The sequence below is a fragment of the Centroberyx affinis genome, unplaced genomic scaffold, assembly GCF_046629955.1.
Source record: "Centroberyx affinis isolate AG114_WGS23_722 - 3 ecotype Tasmania unplaced genomic scaffold, CSIRO-AGI_Caff_v1 ptg001561l_1, whole genome shotgun sequence".
In the NCBI taxonomy this organism is placed as follows: domain Eukaryota; kingdom Metazoa; phylum Chordata; class Actinopteri; order Beryciformes; family Berycidae; genus Centroberyx; species Centroberyx affinis.
The window spans coordinates 113,376-127,828 of NW_027280012.1; the positions used below are offsets into that span (position 1 = coordinate 113,376).

At 45.1% G+C, this 14,453-nt stretch overlaps 1 protein-coding gene across 1 annotated transcript in view; it reads left to right on the forward strand.

Moving 5' to 3' along the window:
• The window catches only part of grin2aa (glutamate receptor, ionotropic, N-methyl D-aspartate 2A, a), a gene marked incomplete at its 5' end in the record, with an annotated part of 68,813 nt that overhangs the window by 39,768 nt on the left and 14,592 nt on the right, over nucleotides 1-14,453 (forward strand). The window contains 4 exons of the mRNA XM_071527656.1: nucleotides 1,636-1,789; nucleotides 3,054-3,179; nucleotides 3,399-3,628; nucleotides 12,863-13,023. Coding sequence (XP_071383757.1) covers nucleotides 1,636-1,789; nucleotides 3,054-3,179; nucleotides 3,399-3,628; nucleotides 12,863-13,023 — 671 coding nt within the window. The remainder of the gene's footprint in view (nucleotides 1-1,635; nucleotides 1,790-3,053; nucleotides 3,180-3,398; nucleotides 3,629-12,862; nucleotides 13,024-14,453) is intronic.

Below are 14,453 nucleotides of genomic sequence, written 5' to 3' on the forward strand. Positions count from 1 at the left end.
CTTTATCTTTTACGGCAGACTTTATTTATTGAGTTGAACTTAAGCTGCCATTCATTTTATTTAGCCGTTACTCCTGCTCGCATATTGATTATATTGATTAAGATTCAGGCTGAGATTGAAAACTTTATTGCTATTCAGTCAGTTAAATTCATTTTCAGGCACATTTTTGGCAGGAATTTTCTTTTAATAACGGGAAAAGGAAATTTAACTCGTTATTAACTCAAATCTAAATAATTTTTTTTAGCTTTTGCCATAATATAGTGAAAGATAATGTTCATTTGTAGAGACTAGTTATGACAACTAAATTAGTAATACAATTGATAAAACTAGCTAAACTTGATTTTTTAAAAATATCATTGTTTGTCTTACTATACTTAAGATGCACAGTAGGGCTGGGCAATAATTCAATATTATCGTTTATCGTCTTTCAGTGGAATCATATCGTGATGATATTTTGATATCGTGACACACATTTCTGCTGTCTAAATTGATGATAACAAGCAAATTTTACTTAAAAACTCTGATAAAATGAGGTATGGTAGGAATATTATTTGAAAATTTCAGTTTTTTTTGACACCACACCTAACATCACCATTCGGTTCAATGAGATGAACATTCATTTGATTATTTAACGTGATTTTGCATACATGAGCCATATCATGATATATATTGATATCGGGAAAAATCCTTATGATTATCATGATATTGATTTCAACCATATCGCCCAGCCCCAGCAGTAATCCTAGTCTCTCTGTATATCTGTTGGCATTACAAAGTGAATTATTCTCAGTATTTCATATCTGACAACAGAATCAGGCCACATTATGAAAAGGGTAAACATGGCTGACATCATGACAGATGAACAGAAATAATAGATGCTTGAATTTGGCTCACCAGCAATGTGAAAAATTCATAGGAAAAGTAATGTGAGCTGTGGAAAGGTGTGTGTTTATCCCACTTAGTATGTATCAAGCAACATGAGTGTGAATAGGGATTTGAACACATACAGTAATGATTGCAGTGTAGCCTCAGCAGGCGGCTGGGCCTAACTTGTGTTTTTCAAAGCTAAATTGATTATATTGATTGTTTGTTGCATTTGCCTGCCGTTCTCATGTGGAAACCCAGTGAATGCCAGTGTGATTGAAGTGTAATCGAATCTAAAATCCATTTGTGTCCATCCCTCCTTCTCTTCACCTCCACCGCTCTGCTGCCTTTCCCCTGCTTCATTCATTTTTCGCCCCTTTTTTACTCACAATCTATCCATTTTCCTTCTGCTCTCTCTTATTCCCCCACCTTCTCTCTCTTTCTGCTCTCATCCCTCCATTCCTCTCTTTCTTCTTATACCCTTCCCCTCTTTCTCTCTCTATCTCTGCATCTCTCCCTCCATCCCTCCCTCTCCTACCTTTTTTACCCCCCTCTCTCTTCTCCCTTCTTTGTCCCCTCCTCTTTCTCTCCCTCCAAACCTTCCTCTCTTCCACCAATCTGCTCTCCCTCGACCTCCCGCCGCCCCCCCCCCCCCCCCCTCTTTCTTCCTCTTTCCCTCCATCACCCTTGTCTGTCTCCCTCACCTTTCTCCATTTCCACCCCTCTCTCCTCCATCCTCCATCCTCCATCCTCCTTCCCCCCCCCCTCCAGGTGGTCTATAAGAAAGCTGTCATGGCCGTCGGATCTCTGACGATCAATGAGGAGCGTTCTGAGGTCATCGATTTCTCCGTCCCGTTCGTGGAAACCGGGATCAGCGTCATGGTGTCCCGTAGCAACGGGACCGTCTCCCCGTCAGCCTTCCTCGGTAACTGTCGCCGAAAAGAACTTGTCGCTTCGTTGTCGGACTCGAGAGGGAGCGAGAGGAAGATTTGTCTTGTTTGCTTGCTTGAGCGGAGGGGTGTATTTGTTTTGGGTGTGTGTGTGTGTGTGTGTGTGTGTGTGTGTGTGTGTGTGTGTGGGTGTGTTCCCCTCAGCCACATGAAAAAAACTGAGCTGACAACACAATCGGTTCTGTTACACAGCTGTCAATAGCGAGTCTTTCATCAGAGGGGATTTAGCTGAACTCTCGCTCCGCGCCACACTGGCTCTCACTTACCGGAGAGGGACTTAGCCGTAGGATTTTAACCCGAATGACCGTTACACACCTCTATTTGCTGCGTAGCGTCCACACACACACACACACACACACACACACACACACACACACACACACACACACACACACACACGTATGAAGGCACAGACGCAAAGTCACACATCCAAATATACAGGCCTAAACACAATTATAGGCCTACAAACGCATAGAGGTGCGACACAGATCCACAGATTTGTCCACACACACACACACACATTGGTGTCAGCACACAAACCTACATGCTGGCACACACACACACACACATATGAAGGCACACACACACAGGGACACACATCGACATACGTGTGGAATGCGGTTATTACTGTAAGAGTGGCAATTAGAAGGGTTTAGCAGGGAAAACCCCGTAATGGCCGCCTGCCAACACATGCACACACACACACACACACATACACACACACACGCACACAGCATGGCCCCGTGCCAGCAGTGCTCTCCCATACATTAAAGCAGGGTTTAATCTCTGCGGTAGCGTTGTGAGCTCAGAGGGAGGACAGGACTGCTGACACCAGGGCTTCCTATACGCCTACTCACACTGTCAAACAGTGTATGTGTGTGTGTGTGTGTGTGTGTATATATAGGTGTGGGGAGGCATGGAGGTGAACATGCAGCAGTCAGCTTGTTATCCTTGCATTTCTTTGCTCTGTGTGTGTGTGTGTGTGTGTGTGTGTGTGTGTGTGTGTGTGGGCGTGTGTGTGGGCGTGCGGACACATGATTGATTTGTTCATTCAGTTATTATTCAGGGAGAGACAGAAGGAGAATGAGAATGATTCACAGAAAGTGATGTACAAGATATAGAAATTTCACCCTTTGTGTGTGTAAATACTGAATCTCTCTCTCTCCCCTCTTTATTGCTCTCTCTCTCTCTCTCTCTCTCTCTCTCCCTCTCTCCCTCTGTTTCTTTCCCGTCTCTCAGAGCCATTCAGTGCATCAGTGTGGGTGATGATGTTTGTGATGCTGCTGCTGGTGACTGCAATGGCCGTGTTCATGTTTGAGTATATCAGTCCTCTTGGCTTCAACAGAAACCTGGCACAGGGTAGAGGTAAGGAGGCGCACACACACACACACACACACACACACACGATCTGTCACTTACTTTAGGTGGATCCTAAAAACCTAATCCCCAAATAACCATCTTATTAGTTTCCAAAGCAATGTTACTTTTTGGCAGATATCCCTCTAACCTATTTTCCTCTAAACCATCTCTCTCCCACTCTTCTCCTCCTCCTCACACCCCCCCCCCTCCCATCCCCAATCCCAGACCCCCACGGCCCGTCCTTCACCATGGGCAAGGCGGTGTGGCTGCTGTGGGGTCTGGTGTTCAACAACTCTGTGCCGGTGCAGAACCCCAAAGGCACCACCAGTAAGTTCATCGTGTCGGTGTGGGCCTTCTTTGCCGTCATCTTCCTGGCCTCCTACACTGCCAACCTGGCCGCCTTCATGATCCAGGAGGAGTTCGTGGACCAGGTCACCGGCCTGTCCGACAACAAGGTAATGGGACACGAGCGAGGGAGGCGGACTCGCTTCATCGGATTGGGTTTGGCGATTTGATCGGTGGTGAAATGATTTTTCTTGTTAGCCGAGTAGTTATTAAGTAACTCTAGTGCTTGGATAGAATGGTAGTATGGTCTAGCTTTGTTCTTCTTGTATGTTATCGTTAAAACCGACCATAGCATTCTGTCATTGACTCAAACAGACACAGAAAATCCACACTAAAACAGAATCCACATTTGCTAATTCTATGACCGTGGCAATATGCTAGTCTTCCACCAACGTTAGCTTCATTCCATCGCCTGTGTAAGCTACCTCCAAATCCAGCTGCTTCTTAAAGAGTCATATAACATTGACGTGATAACACTGCAGAGCAGAGTATAGTATAGGTTGCCTTAATTATCTCGCTTGCTTGTCTACACAAATAGGCCGAACTGTCAATCATGGGAGCAGCACATGCAAATTCTGTTTCAGCGTGGATTTTTGCTTTTGGGGGCCTCGGGGTTTAGATTAAAAGCCATTCCATTCGACGTGTGCATTGCTTGTCATGCCACCGTTGTGCCGCTGTGTTGATATGCTGCACTCGTGCTCTCTCAGAATTACTGGAAACCAGTTTCCAAGTCAGAAATGCGCCATGGGAAAGCTGTGCTACGCTCCTGTAACACAGGATTCCCGGTGGGAATGATTTCTGGATGTTCCCGTGAGCGCAGGAAGGCAGCATAGCATTCTAAATGTTAGTGATTCCATATCATCCTGCATCTGCATCTGAGAATCGTTGTCATCTATCTATCTATCTATCTATCTTGTTCCCTCTGTTTGTCTCTCTCTCTTGTCCGTTGCCCATTCTAACCCATGCTCTCTCTCTCAGCTGTCCCTGCTTTGAGTTCTGTTATTTTTGACATGTGACTAGAGACAGGCAGTGGAATTGAACCCGCGCCCACGGCGGTTGGTTCCCCATGGTACCAGTGGACAGAGAGATGGTGATGAGTGTCATTCCTCACCGTGAGAGCTGGCCTTTCATCTCTATCCATCAACCTCTTTTCCTGTATTACTGTACATAGTCCCTGGGGGCCACGGGTACATGGCTCCATTGTGGATGTGTGTTGTGGATCAGGCTAACATGCACACACACACACACACAAGCACGCAAGAATGCACAGGTACAATTGTGATAATGCACACGTAGGGAGGAGGGGGTAGAGGAAAGAGGAAGGAAGGAAGGAGGATGAAGAGAAGCAGAAGGGAGAAAGGAAAAAAAGGTTGAGACAAATGAAGTAGAAAAGAAAGGACGGAGGATGGGGGATAAAGGGAAGGAAGAGGAAAGGGGAAGAAGACAGAAGGGCAGAGGGGTGCCGAGGAGGACCGAGAGAGAAAGGAAGCGGGCAAAGATAAAAGACAAAAGGAGGGATGATGTAAGGCGGGATGCAGGAAAGGGGAGTTAGATAGAGAGAAAGAGAGAGTTTGAGACAGATGCAGAGGGTTTTGACAACATACGAAGAAGGGGGCGACAGAGGAATAGCGAGAGACTAAGACAAGGACGAGCGGGTACGAGGGAAGACGACAAGGCGGACAGATATGGGCCAGGTTGACGACCGAGGCGGGGAGGGAGGTAGGGAGAGAGAGAGAGAGAGAGAAAGCGAGAGATATGGAGAGACAGAGAGGGTCAGGCGAGAGAGGGAGCCAGACAGAAAGGGTAAATGGCCAGTCAGACAGATGTGCTGAGCGAGGCTGGACGCCGAGGCACCTGTAACCAGCCAAAGAACGGACACATCAGAGGAAATTCCCCCACTGAGACGCTGAGCGGTGTGGGGTTTCCCTTAATTCCGGTAGTCACCTGCACAATGGAGATGTTTTAAAACGAAAAGATTCTGCAGACAAAAGGAGCCAATAGCGGCAAAAAAAAAAAAAAATCTCAATGTAGACACGAAACGCATCCAGACAGGTACGCAAGTCACGATGAAAACACACAAGCGGTAAGTGCAACAGATTTTCCTTCGCCCACCTGTGGAGATGGTGACATAACATAACATAACAAGGCAAACAAGTAAACGTGTCGTCCCCCCCCACCCACCCCCACCCCCCCCAGGAATGATAACGCTCCCCGCCTGGGCCAATCAGTGACGAGCATGTCACCTTGTTTTGACCTGTGATTGTATAACGCCCCCCCGCCCCCCCCCCCCCCCCCCCCCCACCCCCCTCCTTGGGCCAATCAGTGTCATTTTTGGTGAGATGCATTATGTCCCCAAATTCCGTCAAAATCCGAATGTTTGAGATATTGCATGTGACAGAAGAGAACGGATGAACGGATGAACAAACGACTGGAAGAAGACCGAATACATTGCGGGGGACAAAATAAATAAATAATTAAATGCCACTCCCGCGATCCTGAAACTGATAAGCAGGTAGAGAAAATGAATGAATGAATGAATGAATGAATGAATGAATGAATGAATAAAATACCACTTGTCCTACTACTACCACTGCTGCTACTACTGCTACCATTAGGCCTACTGCTAATGCTAATGCTACTACTACTATTAAAACTACTACTACCACGACTGCTACTCCAACTACTACAATTACTACAACCGATACTACTACCACTACTAATAATAATAATACATGTTCAGATAACAGACTGCAGTTCCTCTTACGCATGTTTCACACTTATAATAAACACTGCTGAGCAATCATTTTTTCTACTTATGCTGTTTTAAATTTTTGTTTTAAACCCCTCCTAGACCAATTTTCTTTACAAATCACCATTACATTCAGCTTTGATGAAGTAAGATTTTCAACATTTCACTAGTTATGAGCACATTTTACTCTCCTTTGGCCAAGACTCCATCAACTAAATTAGTTTGATTCGTACGGAGGATTGATAATTCAAAGGCTATAAGGATAATTCTTTTGTTTCACATTTCCCCATAAAAGTGACCCAGCCGAGATATTAGCTCACTCATTTCAGCCATTAAAAATAGGATAGCTGTGTTTCTTTTCCTCTTAATTAATTAAAAAAGAGGGAGTAATGAATGTTTTAGAAGCTGGGCGTTTGCTTTCGCCGCTGCCGACTGTCTCCCAGGCCGGCTGTCTCACGCACAAGTGGAGCTAACAGGTCCGTGGTGTTTTGGGCTACATGGCCACCGGGGATTTGTCTTTTACAACGCTGGCTTATTTGTCTCCTCCGTCCCTTCTTGCCGGAGAGGACACGCTGTTCTGTATTCTCAACAGCCCTGTTTTTTTTTAGTACACAGAAGTTAAGTAGAATTGAAATTTCAGCAAAAGAGAGAGCTGTACTTTAAGTGGGTTCTCATGGTGGCACAATAACAGGATCAGCGCTGCCTACATGCATCTTTCTAGCACTGGGTTCGACTGATATAGGTTTTTGAAGGCCGATACCAACATTTTAGTAGTGAAGAATGCTGGTAGCTGATATTTTGTCCCAATATTCAATATCTTTAAATTTGACCGTTTCTTAGCATTTAGACTATCATTGGACATTAAAACTCCCCTCTGAAACCCATACTAATGAAATTCTTTTACGCAGGTTAGCAGCTCCTTAAGGCAAGGTGAGGCAGGTTTCATTGCAGGTTTTTACACAGCACACTGCAATGATTTCTAGAATGATAAAAAAAACATTCATAAGCTGCGGTCAGGGAGAGGAACCTCCGTCATATCAGCAACGGATGACATTGCCTCGCCAATATCCATTTTTTAATAAAACGCCGACCGGAGCCGTGTCTAGAAAGGTAACAGATGCGTCTTGTATCAGCATTGTGACTGATATAGCAGATTTACATGGGACGAAAGACAAGCACTCCTGGGTGTAGTTGTCCTTGAGAGCAAACCAGTGTACCGTGAAGTTCCTAACTGAACACATACGAATATGTCAAAAAAAAAAAAAATCATGAAATATGTTGCTACTGGATTTGGGCCAACATTCTAAAACTGAGCTCACACAGCAGCTTCAATGTTCATGGAGAAAAAAAGCAACAATCCATAGCATTTACATATAAATAAATGTCTGTTTTGCTACTCTCTATCACCGATTGATATAACACAATAGTGATTCAACCTATACTCAGATCATAAAAGCTTTGCTGCTTTGGGGTTTCCGCTTTGGGGTTGGATAGGTCTTTCCTGGGAAAAAGCCTCTGGCACACAGGAAGTGATGTGTTCTATGTTTTCGGCGGCAGCAACAGCGGTTTGTTTGGAAGAAGAAGAAGAAGAAGAAGAACTAGGTAGTTAGCATGAGCAGCGATAGCCTCCATGGCTGAACAGACCAAGAAAAGAAAAACTCAAACTGCATCAACAGAAAATCCAAGGAGAAAGACAAAGTCACAGTACTGGAAACACTGTTTGATTGACAGGTGATCTCTGGGAAGTGCAGTGCAGAAACACCACAGCAACGACTGGACCACTGAAATCTCAGCCTCAACACACACACACACACACACACTCACTAACATACTAGGCGAAGACACACATTCTAAATCTTACGTAACAGCAGAACTTGCATAATAAGGAGACAAAGAGGGCAACGGGGATGGAGAGAGGCGAAAAAGAGTGGAGAAGGAGGGAGGGAGGAAGGAGAGAAATGAAAGGGATATGGGGCAAGCAGAGGTGAGGAAAGCAGGATGAGTAAAGAGAGAGGGAATGAGTGCAAGGAGACACACAAAGGTAGTTGAAAGGGTAAAGGATGCTAGTGGGGAAAATGAAACGAAAGAGGAGGCTGGGCAATCCTAGCCTGACCCGATTTCTAACATCGACCCTAAGATTAACCCTAGCCCAGACTACTTTTCAGTGTTTCAGTGATGCGTGGGTCAATCCGAAACCCCCCCGGGTCCCGCAGGTGGGGCGGGTTAGGGTCTGACTGAAGATAATATTGAGAACGGGTGAGGCAGGTGCGGGTCAAATAGGTTACACAGAGTACACCCCCAACGTAATTATAGAGTAAATTTCAATTTTAACAGAATAAACTTCTCCAGTCGGGGCAGGGTTAGTCGGATAAGTTTATGTGTTGGATATGTTGGAAACCTGACCTGCTTAGTGACTAACATTACCCAAAGTAAGAAGCCTGACCTTTTAGTAATGAAACATCATTCTTCTTATGTGGCCTGTAGATTCATAAATTTAAAATCCCCCCAAGTCACTTCCCATTGACTTCCTATGTAAAGAAGGAAAGCTGTCAGTTTACAGCTGCTATAAGTTCTCATTTTCTCGCTTTTGAGATAATGCTAGTCGCCTATTATCATTTAACATTGTGTATGCTAAAGTGTTAGCATGAAGGGTTGAATGATCTACCGGGTACACATGGATGATTTTGGCAATCTCCCCAAAACTCACCGTATTCTTTTAATAACTGTGTAAATCTATAGACTGGCAGCATTGCTAGAGAGTTAGCTGTATCCAGGAAATATCCAAGTGTCCCTTTGTGTATCTTGGGTGGGAGCAGAGGAGTGAAGTAGCAGAGCAGCGAGTACTTAAACGATGGCTTCATCTCCGCCACCTGTCTAGTATACGAAGCCTCTTATGTCTCTCATCTTTCATTCATTTTCTCATCATCTCGGCATCAAGCTTTCATTAGGAACAGCTGTTGTTTTCCTCAAAGGTACTCCAGCGGTAATTGTTGAGCCGGGGAGGACGACATATCATTCGTTTCCCTCATCCGGATTTTCCCAGTCGGCCTGGGGGGGGGGGGGGGGGGGTGCGGACCGGCGACCCCTCTGGCCACAAGTGTTCTTCTTCTCTGACCTTTAAGCCATTGCTCCTGCGTAAGAGAAGGGGAGAAGGCTCGAGAAGAGAGAGTGAAAGAGATAGGGGGAGAGAGAGAGAGAGTGAGAAACGAGGGGAAGGGGTTTGTGAGGGAGCCAGCGTCTCCGGAGGGCCGTCACTCGTGATGCTGACGCACACACACTGGGTGACATCACCAACAACACACACACACACACACACACACACACAGATACACAACAGGGTTTGACATCAACATAGTGTTTGCCCTCACCCTGACCTGATTACACAGTGGGATAACAGACACACGAGCGTGCAGGCACACACATACAGTACATGCATACATGGATGATGTAACTAGTGCACAATATAAACAATACAAACGCTGGGAAGCAAACAGACAGATGATTTTACAGATGTTTAACACAAATATACAGAGGCATGCACAAGTAAATATAATACAGTAATTAGCACACTTCTCTCTCCCTCTCAGACAAATGCACAGTCTGTACACATTCCCTTACTAGTAGTGTTGTTTTTGCCTCCATCTTTGGTGCTACCACCCATTGCCTTGGTGTTTCTGCACTGCACTTCCCAGAAATCACCTGTCAATCAAACGGTGTGGGCGGAGCTTGGGTTTGCTGTTGCTGCAGTTTGAGTTTCTCTTTTCTTTGTCTGTTCAGCCATGGTGGCTATCACTGCTCATGCTAACTACCTAGTTCTTATTATTCTTCTTCTTCTTCTTCCAAACAAACCGCAGTTGCTGCTACTGGAGATCGCATCACTTCCTGTGCGGCAGGATTTTTCCCGGGAAAACCCACCCAGACTTTGGGTGTTTAGCAAATGTAAAAGCTTTGAACTGAGTATAGCTTGAATCACTGTTGTGTTATATCAACTGCCGCTATAGGAAAACAGACATTTACTTCTATATAAAATGTCATGGATTACTACTTTAAACCACTAGTTTCGTAACATGTAATGAAACCACTCCTCAACACTGTACTTATGGGGACTAATGGACTGTGCGCACACACACACACACACACACACACACACACAAAACATGGCTAGAGTGGGGCTCGTAATGCGCAGTTCTAATTGATAGGGTCCGTCTGTTCGCGGCGCTGAGGGCGGATCGTTACCATAGCGCCGGAGGGCAGGTTGTTACCGTAGCGACAAGCACACTGCTACAAAACCCTTGACCTGTGCGCCGGCTGGAATTATACCTGAGAGAGGCACAGACGGAGAGAGGGAGAGAGAGGGAGACGGAGGGGAAATATCGTACGAAAGCCGGGAGAGGGGGAGATATACGGAGAGAGAGAAGGGGACGGACGGACGGAGGAATGAAGAGAGAAGAGGAGAAACCGGCCTCTCTGACCTGAGGAGCCTGTAATATACCTGGGGGGAGAGAGAGAGAGAGATAGAGATGAGGGATGAGGGAAGGGGGGGTGAGGGCAAGAAGGGGATGCTGAGGGAGGGAGGATGAGAGCAGGAGAAAGACAACAAGAGGTGAATATTATTTATCTTTAGTAAGTGTTTCCTCGTTCTATTTCAGACTGGAAATGACAGAGAGAAAGAGACCAAGACTGAGTTCAATGGTTTCACGAAAAGAAGTAACTGTTTACCTTTACCTGTGGGTTAGAGCTGGGTTGTACAGACTACACACAGCTTCACATACACACTTAAATAATTTCATCCCCTTTGGCTGCCGCTTTATTCCACGCTGACCTAAAACACGGTATGTGCAGACATTTCCATTAAGTTAAAAATGAAACCCTTAAGGATATCATACAGTTGTAAATACAACATAATTGCTAGAATTGTCTTTTAGTGGCTGCTTGTTTCCTCTGTGAAGGAATGGAATCCCTAGTATTTAACTGGGGTTAGAGGCAAGATGTTGCAAAAAGAAACTGCAGAATACTCCTCCAAAATGTAAAGTTTTTAGGAAAGCTGTGCCTGTTAATCCTATTTTCGTCTGTTGTATATCTGTGTGTGTGTGTGTGTGTGTGTGTGTGTGTAAGCGTGTGTGTGTGCGCGCGAGAGCGCATGCACGGGCGTGTGCGTGTGTTCCGCAGCCAACTTTGTCAGGTCAGTCATTGTAACTCCATCTCCATCTATGATAGTCAACCAAACACCATATATGGAAACTACAACGGCATTACTTGTGTTTATGGGACATGAGATTTTTTTGTTTGTTTATTTATTTCTTTGTTTGTTTGTTTTCGATCACATGCTCTGACAAGGACAAACTACGGGCGCTGACAGTGTAGATATGTAAAAGCACCAATAAGTAGATGGTTCCAAAATCGGATTCAAAATGTGAGCTCTAATTAGAAGAAATGGCAACATGTGGTCGCTAAACATGAGTTTTGAAACTGAAAATTATTTGTTTACTTGCTGTTTACTTATTTGGAACAAGTGGAGCAAAACGGATGGTTGTTTTTTAGATACGGGAAGTTGAAAGTAATTTATTCTCCATCAGCAAATCCTGCCTTTCCAGAGTCTCTTTGCATATTCCTATAATTGATATATGCAAAATATATATAAAATACATAAAAATATTGGATTGCGGCTTCAATGTGACAAAGTGGAGCAGGGCCACATGTGAAAAATTTGGAGTTCTGAGATTAATCCGAGAATAAAATCAGAATTTTGCGTTTAAAGTCAGAATTCTGAGATTAAAGTCAGAAGTCAAAATTCCGACTTTATTCTCCGAATTCTGAGATTCTCTGACTTTATTCCCGGAATTCTGAAATTAATCTCAGAACTCCAATACATTTTTCACATGTGGCCCTAATCCTCTTCCGTAGAACCCAGTACTTTTGTCCAGTGAAAGTCAATTTATGTGGAAGTTGCATATCCTTAGTAGCTTGTAAGTACATATTTTAAAGCTAGTCTCATTTACATCTTGGTTCTAGTCACCAGAAGTTATGATATAATTACCTGGAGTTTGTCCTTGCCAGACTAGAGATTCCAGAAAAACTCATGACCCTAAAATTCTCCCAAGTGATGTCCTCTACCAATGTTTCTCCACACCAGACTTGGATGTAATAGCAAATGCTTGACAAATTTGCAAATACTTTTTTATTTTTATTTTATGTTTTATTTTAGCCTACTTAGTTCCCAAATGGGTCGGGGTTTACCACAAAAAAAACAAAAAAAAACAGCCGCAGAATGTTTAGACGATCACAGGAAAGTATTTGAAAGGTCTAGTTGGAATACTTTCCTGTGACTGACACCTTAACCTGACGCTATCAAAATTCTCCTGACGTGGTAAAGCTCACCTATCTGGAGCTCACTCCACACACACACACACACACACACATACACATATACACACACGCACACGCTCTGTCTCTCACTACTTCTCTCTTGTCTTTTCTTCCCTGTTCCTTCTGTCTGCTTTTCTTCTCTCCTCATTTCCTCTCCGTCTTTCGTCTTCGCCCGCCTCCCACCCCACCGCCCCATCCCCCCAACCCCCCCACCCCCCCGCCACCGCAGTTTCAGAACCCGTATGCGTACTCGCCTCCGTTCCGCTTCGGGACGGTCCCGAACGGATCCACCGAGAGGAACATCAGGAAGAACTACCCCGACATGCACCAGTATATGGTGAAGTATCACCAAACCGGGGTGCAGGACGCGCTCGTCAGCCTCAAAACGGGGTAAGGAGACAGTGTGTGTGTGTGTGTGTGTGTGTGTGTGTGTGTGTGTGTGTGTGTGTGTGTAGGCATGGTCTTTCACTGGTGCATGGTCAAATACTATTACACTGGGGTAAAGGATGCACTTGTCAACCCCAAGACACAGTATTGATTGTGTGTGTGCACACTTGTATGTGTGTGTGTGTCTGTGTGTGTCTGTGTGTGTCTGTGTGTGTGTGTGTGAGTGTGTGTGTGACAGCTCCTCTGAGACTGGGGATGAATGGGCTTCCTGACTGGGAACAGCAGGAGCTATTTTTAGTACTGGTTTCTATAATGCAGCTAGAGGTGCGTGTGTGTGTGTGTGTCTGTGTGTGTGTGCATGTGTGTGTGTGTGTGTGTGTGTGTGTGTGTGTGTGTGCTCAGAGAGAACGAGGGGCATTCTCATTATCACAAAGATAACCAAGGACAGATTGAAAGAGTGGAACGATTTGAGAAGGATGGATGGATGGATGGGAAAGCGTAAAGGTAAAGAGGGTGAAAAGAAGCGGGGAGGGGGGAGAGGCGGAGGGATGGCTCTCATCACGCCATCACAGGGGGGAGAGGAGGAAGAGGAGGGAGGGAGGGAGGAAGAGGAGACCAAGGGCGGAACGGTCTGATTGGAAGAGATGTGGGAAGGGTGGAGGGCAGGAGGAAAGGGCAAAGAGAGAATCGAGGAAGGGAAAGTGATATTGGAATGAAGAGGGGAGGAAAAGGGGAAAAGGAAGGGAGGGGAAATGGAGGAGGAAAGGGGGATGGGGAGAATCGAGTAGGAGAGAGAGGAATTCGCAAGAGAGATAAAGGAGAAAAAGGGGGGAGTCAAGAGAAAATCTGGGGTAAAGGGGGAAAGGGTTGATGAGGTGACTTGACAGGACGTTGTTCCTGATTGGTTAATGGCGAGGGGAGGGGGATCCAATCAGAGTCTTCCGCTCAGAGGACAGGATGCCCCATTAGAGAGGGAGGGGATGAGGTCAACGAGTCACACACACACTCACACACACACACACACACACACATTTTTGTCTTGATACACCACTAAATATGAGGATTACATTTATGATCAAGGTTTATCCTGTTAATGTCTTTCAGCTCATCTTCTGCCATTCATAAGTCATGTAAATTGGATGTAGATATGTAGATCACAGCTTAAACCACTGCAATATCTGTAATACCCTCAGTGGTATTCTGTGCTGATGTATTAACATACAGCACACACACACACACACACACACACACACTTACAAAGACACACAAATGTACATACCTCAGTAAACAAATAAACCTGCACACACGCAAATTTATACAAGACCAAACACATAGCTCATGCACACACACACACACACACACACACACACACACACACACACTAGCTGCAGGTATGCACAGTCAGTAATACCCTCATTGATAATTCTATTCTG